The sequence below is a fragment of the Otolemur garnettii genome, unplaced genomic scaffold, assembly GCF_000181295.1.
Source record: "Otolemur garnettii isolate 467f Iridium unplaced genomic scaffold, OtoGar3 scaffold00414, whole genome shotgun sequence".
NCBI lineage: Eukaryota > Metazoa > Chordata > Mammalia > Primates > Galagidae > Otolemur > Otolemur garnettii.
The window spans coordinates 111,257-120,232 of record NW_003852809.1 but is presented as its reverse complement, the minus strand read 5'-3'; the positions used below and the strand labels follow the sequence as shown (position 1 = coordinate 120,232).

At 33.7% G+C, this 8,976-nt stretch overlaps 1 protein-coding gene across 1 annotated transcript; it reads right to left on the bottom strand.

Annotated features, from left to right (window-relative positions):
• Positions 1-5,478: 5,478 nt before the first annotated feature.
• LOC100963176 (NKG2-A/NKG2-B type II integral membrane protein-like) lies at positions 5,479-8,946 on the bottom strand (the record flags this gene model as incomplete). Its single annotated transcript, XM_012813980.1, has 5 exons — positions 8,760-8,946; positions 8,288-8,383; positions 7,720-7,770; positions 7,064-7,221; positions 5,479-5,579 (listed from the first exon to the last, which is right to left on the bottom strand). Coding segments are annotated over exons 1-5 (593 nt in total), but the record flags the coding sequence as incomplete, so codon positions are not given.
• Between the last annotated feature and the right edge of the window lie 30 nt (positions 8,947-8,976).

The window sequence follows — 8,976 nt, the reverse complement described above, 5'->3', positions numbered from 1 at the left end:
ACCACAAGAAAATATGTATGGGATCTATATGGAAAAGACTACAAAACTGATGAAATAAAGAAGAATTAAATAAATGGGGAAAAAAATTCTATGTTCATGGAGAAGGTAACTTAATATTGTCCTGGAGAAGACAACTTAATATTGTCAACTGTCAGTTATTTCCAACTTGGCCTACAGATTCAATAATGTAGATTACTTATTTCAAAATTCTATTTTTTTGCATTAAAGATTCCATTTTATGCCATTTGCAGAGATTTCTTATCTTTTCATTTATTGCAAAATATTTTCTTTTAATGTTTTAGAGCCACAGTCTTGCTCTGTCACCTGTCACTCAGGCTGGAGTGCTATGACCTGCTCATAGCTCACTACAACTGCAAACTCTTGGGCTTAAGCAATCCTCCACCTCAGCCTCTAGAGTACCTGGGATTTCACACATATGCCACCATACACAGCTAATTGATTTTTTTAAAGTGGTTGGGATTAGTTTTGTTTCCAGGATGGTCTTGAACTCTAGGCTTCAAGTGATCTTCCCATCTCATACTCTCAAAATGTTGGAATTAAAGGCATGAGTTACCATGCCTGCTGCAATAAAATTATTTTGTCAGTCTTCTAGTGCTGTTTAAAAATATGTGTCTAGGGGGCACCTGTCGCTCAAAAGGGTAGGGCGCCAGCTCCATATGCTGGAGGTGGTAGTTTCAAACCCAGCCCTGGTCAAAATAATAATAATAATATATATGTGTCTAATAAATCATAAATCAGAGTCATCTTGGGAATCATCTTATTTGATTGATTGTCATTTTTTTGAAACTGATCATATTTCCCAGTTTTTTATATGACAATTTATATCAAATCCTAAAATCCTTGTGTAAAATCTGGACTTGGTTGTATTTGTATAATAAATGTGGATGCTATTTTTTAGAAGGCAATTAAATTAGCTGAAATAACAATGAAAACCATGTTTCTTGGTTAAAAGGTTAAATCTCAAATCTCACTTTTGCTCTTGTTTTTTTTTTAGCTGTATTCTTTTTTTCACACAGAGATGATTCTAGTAAGTCAGAGATTTGGGAAGAGTGTGCATTTTTATTTATTACCCCCAGTCCTTGGCTTTCTCCTTTCTAGAATTCCATCATCATTTTCTACTGGATGTGGTTATCTTTGAACTCAGTCCTCCATTTTTATAGATAGGAAAGACTGTGAGACTTTTATTGGAGTGTTAGCTAACCTACCTGGAATTGAGTTTCATCTATCTTCAAGCTAAAAGTGATAAAAATATAATAGGAAGCTCTTTTTTTTTTTTTTTTTTTTTGGTGAGACAGAGGCTTACTATATTACCCTTGGTAGAGTGTGTCATGTTATAGCTCACAGCAACCTCAAACTATTGGGCTTACACAGTTCTCTTGCCTCAGCCTCCCAAGTAGCTGGGACTACAGGCACCCACCTGGCTATTTTTTATTACAGTTCTCATTGTTGATTTTTTTTTAGCTGGCCCAGACTGGGTTTGATCCTGCCACTCTCAGTGTATGTGGCTGGCGCCATAACCATTGTGCTCCGAGTGCTGATCCAGGAAACTCTTTTTGAGCCATTTTCTTCTCCAAATTTCAGATTGTTTTTCCAAAACTCCATACCATCTCTCCATTAATATCCAGGGTGGGAAGTGTGTGCCATGTGTGTTTGTGTGCCTGTCTGCATATGTCACATATATAATAGTAATTTTCAATTGGTGTGTCATGGCACACTCATGTGCCTTGAGAGGATCTTAGGTGTGGAGTGAAAAATTGTAAAGATCATAAATTATATTATTTTCCAAAGAAGTACAAAACAGAGTAAGTGCATTCTTTTTATTAATCTTTTTTTGTAATCAACATAATTAAAGTTTGCCATGGAAGTTCAACTATAGGTTTGAGGGTACTGTGAGATAAAAAAGTGTGTGATTTGTCAAGAATTTATAATTGTTATTTGTGTTAAAGTACAATAGGAGTTTACTCAGCCATGCCAGAAGTAAAGACCTCCAGATTCCTTTATTTAAATATCTATTTAATTTGTTGGGTTCAGACATTATTTTATTCTTGGGAATATCATGATATTTGTAGTGTTTATTAAAATTTCAGATGATTCTCTGTTGCTAAAATTTTATTATTTGTATACATTTACACTATTTACTATTGGGATAACTATGTTGTTATTAATTTTATTATGGAATATTTGATAAGGATTCTGTAATAATATCTATCAAACATGAGATAATATTGGCATGTATAATTTGGAACAGAAAGGGAAATAGAAAATGAAAACATCATCCTTGGATACAGAAAGACATTGGACTAATTTCATTAACATCCTGTTCTTAACTAATTCAGAGTTTTTGAGGACATAAACTAAATTTTTACGTTTTGTCTTAGGAGAAGCGACAAAAAAACAATGGTTGTAGTTGAGGGTGGAGCCTCATAACATGTTGAGAACAACACATATTAAATATTAATATTTTGTTTTATTTATACTTTTAAATACTTTATTGACTGAAAAACATAATTTTCATATTTAGCAAATTCAGAGCACAGGCTCAGGCCTATGCAATACAGTTCCTCTTTCATTCTCTTTAGAGGTAACTACCTGCTGAAAACACACATTCTACTTGGCTTCAACATACAGTTAATTTTATTATTTTTGAATGAAATTCTCTGCCTCTTTATCATAGTTCTAACCAAATATGTCTATAACTGATTATGCTAAGCTATGGGATCCTAGAACATAGTGGGAGGTGGAGAAGCATGGGGGTGAGGAATGGATACTTTTGGTTAAAGAGACCTCTCCAACTCTTCACATGACAGCAAGCAAGCAGCTACATATTTTGTGACATTCCTGACTATGAGATCCTGGGAGGCATGGCCTGAAATTATAACTGTAAAAAATCTGAGTGAAGAGCTTTGAGGATGCTGATGTGAAAAGCATCCTATGGCAATTTTAGGCGTAGTGTAGGTTTTCAAAAGCTTGTTATTGTTGATATTAGTTTTATCCCATGTGTGTTGGTTGCCCTATATATAGCTTTCATTCTTATTATTAAGCATTGGGACTTTGTAAATATGCATTCCACTCTGACATAACATTACTTTCCAGCCTCAAAAGAAAACCATGATATACAAATATTTCTTTCCAGACATAGGATTTTCAAAACCATAGGTCAAGTACTAGAATAAAATCCACTTCACATTATAATCAGTGTCCTTGACATAGACTCTTCTTGAAAAGGATATTATGGCATTAGTGGTAATAAGAATGCTCAGAATTCCATGAAGAAAGCACCTCACAGACTGTTGTCTATAAATATTTGTTCAAAAGCAGATTTCCAGGCCCTATAAGTAGAAATTTTGACGTAGTATGTCTGAGGTAGGGTTCAAGAATATTTGTTGCTAAGTCTCTTAAGAACCCCAAGAATTATTGATGTGGTGACCTTCTAGCTACTCTTTGAGAAGACTCTTTTAAAAGTCTCTAATCAGGAAATTAATTTTCTTCCACAAAGTACTTTATAAAAAGACAAAGACACTTGCACTTGTATGTTTATCACAACATAATTCAGAATTACAAAGATGTGGGATCAATCTAAGTGCCCATCAATTTATTAATAGATAAATAAAATATGAAATACATATGTACACCATGGAGTACTAATTGGTTACAAAATAGATGAACTAAATAAAATCTTTTGTAACAACTTTGATGTAACAGAGACTATTAGCCTAAGTAAAGTATCTCAGAAATGGAAAACTAAACACTGGATGTGCTCATTAATCAGTATAAGTTAAACTATGGTATAAACTGGTTCAAAGCTACATACATAAAGGACATTGAAAACCAAGAATGATGAGTATAGAGGACTGAGGAATAAATATGAAGCCATTGGGTAAAATGAGAATTATTCTGGTTATAGGCACACCAAAAGTCCTGACTTATGTAATACAGTGTACCCATGTAACAAAAATATTTTTATCCCATTATTTTGAAATTTAAAAAATATGTAATTTTTTTTATAACAAATTGAAGGCATAAACCTGGCAAACAAAAAACAAACAAACAAAAACAAAAGCAAAAAACCAGATAGAAAACCACTATTGTTGATGTAGTATCATATAAGTCAAGAATTATTCTGGGAATGTAGTTCAATATTGATTTATTTTGAAACCCTTTGTTATATCCTTTTAAAAATGTGTGTGACTAATAATACTATTTCAACACAGAATATAGATATGAGGAAAACAAATGAGTAATCAATCATAAACATGTAATAAACAATTCTGCCTCATTGTTTATTGTACAGGTATAGCAATAAACATGATGTTGAGCAAAAGGACCCAGACACAAAGGAATGATATACTGTAATTTGTGGTGTGCATATTACACTAAAAACATCATTTTGAAAATCTTTTCATTATTAGAACAAATTACAATTTGTTTTTATTTATGCAATCATAATATTGTTTCCATTTCAAAAATATATAATTACATGGCCAACTCCAAACTCAGGCGCTCTACTTCCAAAGCCTGTGCTTACAATGATATCTTTGTAAAGACCCACATTCTTCTGACTGAAGTCTATCGTCGCGTAGCATAGCACAGGTGTGGTTCTTAAATTTTATTTCTGATATGCTATAATGGAGAAAAATTTATACTTCCATTATACTTTATGGGGGACAATCCCTGAGATAAAATAATTGTCCACATACTTTAAGAGAACAATTTTGCAAAAACAGTTAATGACATTTTAATTTAATATTAGTCAGAGTTAAGTATCATGACAACTGAACACAGTAGTCTCCCATATCTACAGAAGTGTTTCAAGACCAGTGGATGCCTGAAACCACCTATTTTACTGAACTCTATTATACACTATGTTTATTCTATATATGCACAACTGTGATAATGTTTATAAATTAAGCACAGGAAGGGATTAACAACAATAACCAACAATGGAAAAGAGCAAGTATAATAATATGCTACATCGCTATTATTGAGATTTGGGGTCATTGTTAAGTAAAATAGAAGGTTCTTGACAAGCAAACACTGTGGTAGTAGGAGAATTGAAGTGATCACCAGAGGACTATGACATGACTAATGATGGGGTTGCCCCTACGGTGTGGATCTGCTGATTAAAGAGAGATGATGCACATCCCAGGGAAGACAGAGCAGGACAATGTGAAATTTCATCATCCTACTCAGAACACTGAGAAAGTTAAAGTTTATAAAGTGTTTTTTCTGAAATTTTCATTTTAAAATATTCTGACTGAAATTAACTCAAAATACAAATAGTGAAACCACCAATAAGAGGAAATTACTATGGTATATTCTTTACTATTTATATCAATATTTCGCTAACCTTCAACATCTTTTTGTGCCTATAATTCAATTGAAACATACTTATATTAGTCTGATGAATTTCTCCTTTTTAATTTTTTCTACTATATACTTCCATTCATTAAAACTTACTGAAGTTTGAAAGTTGAGCCATTTATTGACACCCATGGATGATCACTGCTGGTACGAAAGACTCCAATCCATGACAGGCGTGACAGGGAACCCAGAAATTTCTTTAGGAACATAAATATTTTATATTTAAATAATTATTAAAGATTTTATAATTGTTTAAAGTATAAGTAATGTGTTCTTTCATTGGATCTATGATAGTCAAAACAAAATATTTAAGTTATATTAACATTGCAAATTACTTTTTACTTTGCTGAAATATTTGTAGTTTTTGCTTAAAATGAACTCTTAAACATTTATACTTAGTAGTTTCATTCTTCTTGAGTCAATGAGGAAAATTATTACCCTTTAATTTAACAGCAACCCATGTTGGCAAAACAAATATAACATGATGTTAAATAAATTTCAGACACTGTACTTACATTTCTCTTTGTGCTAATATTAAATCTATCTGTGTTTCTACTATATTTCTCCAAGTTTGAGGTGTCTGATGAAATGCAAAGGGCTTCCATTGAAAAAATAAATTATATGTAAGACAAAAATATTGTCTTCTGGGTACCACACCATCCTTTAACTAGGTAAGCACCCAGTTTTTTTGTTTCAGTATTGGCAACAGAACAGCAATAATCTAAGAGGGGTCCTCAAACTACCACCCATCCATGACATTTATCTGGCCCACCAGGTGTTTTTGCTGCTGCTGCCTGTCCTGCTTAGCAGCTGACTCAACCTGGGGCTGACAGTCTGGCCCTCCAACAGTCTGAGGGGCAGTGAACTGGCCCCTGTTTAAAAAGTTTGAGGACCCACTCTAAAACATGTATTTCTCCCTTCCAAGTACAACCACAAACTTTAGAATTTATGAAAGACACAAGCAAGGGAGACCTGGAATGGAGAAAAGAAAAGGTGGTATGGTTTAGGACTCCAGAATCAGGGATCAACACAGTGGTGGGCATCTTAAGTCCCTGGCCCAACAGAAGAAAGTCATCTATGCCTGCTGTTTCCCAGCACCCAACCTGGCAATGAAAAGTGCCTTGGGCAAGTTCCTTCCCCTTCTTATTGAGAGAGAGTCCTGAGCTACATTTGCAACACTTGCATCACCAGCAAGGGTGATCAATCAGGAGACCCACTAACTATAAGTAGCCAAGAGAAAGAGCTTCTGCTACCTCGCCAAGAAACACCAGTGTAGGTGTGGCTCAGAGGGTTCAGTGAAGGAATCTCATAACTACAAGAGCCGCATCCAGGAAAACTCTGTGTTCTTGACAGCATGAGACTTATCTCCCACATTCAGAGACACCAAATAAAATGAATTTTAAAATAATACATAATGTGGAAAGGAGGAGAAATGATGAGGGTCTGCTCCTGAGCAGGGGTGTTGTAGCTAGAAACTCCCATGTTGTGAACTGATTTCTATTATAGGAGTCCTTTCACTTTGTGATAAACATGCACAATCCTGAGGTAGCACAATTAAACAGCAAAATTTAATGTAGATTAAAAGGATGTATAGAAGCATTGTTTGACCGAACAGAAACTGGCATAATTAAATGCGCATTAGGAATATTGAATAAAGTATTTGAAACATTTAACATCTTACCATTTCTTCTTCACTATCTATGTAAAGCAGAGTGGAGTTCTTAGAAGCACAGGCCATCAAACTCTCATTCCAAGTTTTCTCATTCCATTCCTTCACCATGGAATAACAATTGTTGGAATATGTGAACCACTCCTCTGGGGGATGACCACAATGATATTCTGAAGAAAAATTATGAATTACTTTCTTGAAACAATATGAATTCTTTAAATGAAAATTAATTTACATATTTTCAAAGATATAAAATATGACATTTGTCATATTTTGCATCCTTTTAGGCTGGTAAATATAAAAGTCACTCAATCACACATAGAAAAGGGTCAGCCCATCTTCCCCGATTATACTTCCACACAAGGCAAAACAACAAACATGTATCCACCCTGCACATGACTGAAAAATAACTGAACAAAATCACTTTTTGGCAATAGCAATATTTTAAACTGTTATGACAGCAGAAGCAATTTGAGTCAAATTGCAAAAAGAGGCACACTGATTTTAAATGAGTATTTCTACATATTTTTTCAAAAAAGAAAATGTCTTCATAATCTTTGTTTTGAACACTTATTTTCCAACATTATAATTTATTTCCCCAAAAATATTGATAATAATTGTTTCACAGCCTAAGATTGTGATAAAATAAAAATTGATTTAATCAATACCTTTCTGATTGCTTTTCGTCTGGTTAGAATTGTTCTGCTTCTGTGTTACTGCTGCAGGAAAAATTAAGATAAAACTTATTAAACATTAGAACCTAAAGAAGTCACAATAATTATAGTTCTTATTTATATTTGGCATATAACTTAGAATAATCTATAGTAAGATTGATTTCAGAAAAAATAAATTAGTGAAAGTTTTTAGGGGAAAGTCCTTCTAATTCTAGAAAATTAAATTTCATCATTTTGGTCTACTTTACATATTAAAACACTTTATTTGATTCAACCATTTTCAAAAATCAATTTCTATTTTTGATTAGCTTTTTTCAGTCTCCTTAAATGTGCATTTGAGTTTTGAAATTTGAACATATACCTATAATTAAAAGCAAAGACTTTCAACAATCTTTCATCTATACTTTTGAAAAATTCAGAATAACCAATCTTCATTTAGTTCAAACATTCAACAATTCCCTATAAAATGGGACTTCTACTTGATGATCTTATGAAATATGTAGAGGAACTCCAAAACTATTAAGTGGGAGAGTTCTCTTCTAGTCTTCCAAAACATACTTACAGGTAATGACGACTCTTACTACCACAGTGGACAGTAAGACAAGACAAACGATTCCCAGGATCCCAGCAAAGAGCTTTTCTGGAGGTAGCAATAAATCTGGAGAGAAAGAAACAGCAATACCAAGAAAGGAGAGATATTTACATTCAGGAGACCCCACATGCACAGGGAATCATAGATAAATTCAGTTCCTGAACATGTATTTATGATAGTAATTTTTCTCTCAGTATATATCATTGAATCTTTGATAAATGTAGTGTTCCATGAGTTGCTGAGAAAGACTGTAATTTTCAACCATTTGTGAGTACAGTCAGTCTAAACATTTCATATCTCAACAATAGCACCTCTCAATTCAGAACTCTGCTCTTCACTAATAAAAATATGTGAGTATGCCCTGCTTTTTCCCCAAACCCCTGCACTCAAACTGCACATCTTAGAACAGTTATCTTGAGGAGCTACTAAGATCTTTCTTTACCTTTGCAGTGGTAAGATTTGCCATCCAATGGAAGATCCTGAGCAGCATTTTGAAGTTTTAATTCCACATAGGTTATTTCCTGTTCAGTTTCTGAAATGGAGCTTTTAGTTTCCTCGGGTTTCCTTTGTTGCCTCTTTGGGGTTTTGGGCAGATTCAGTTCAGTGTAGATTATTCTTTGGTTATCCATCTCTGCAGCAGTGAGATGTCAGGGACTGGG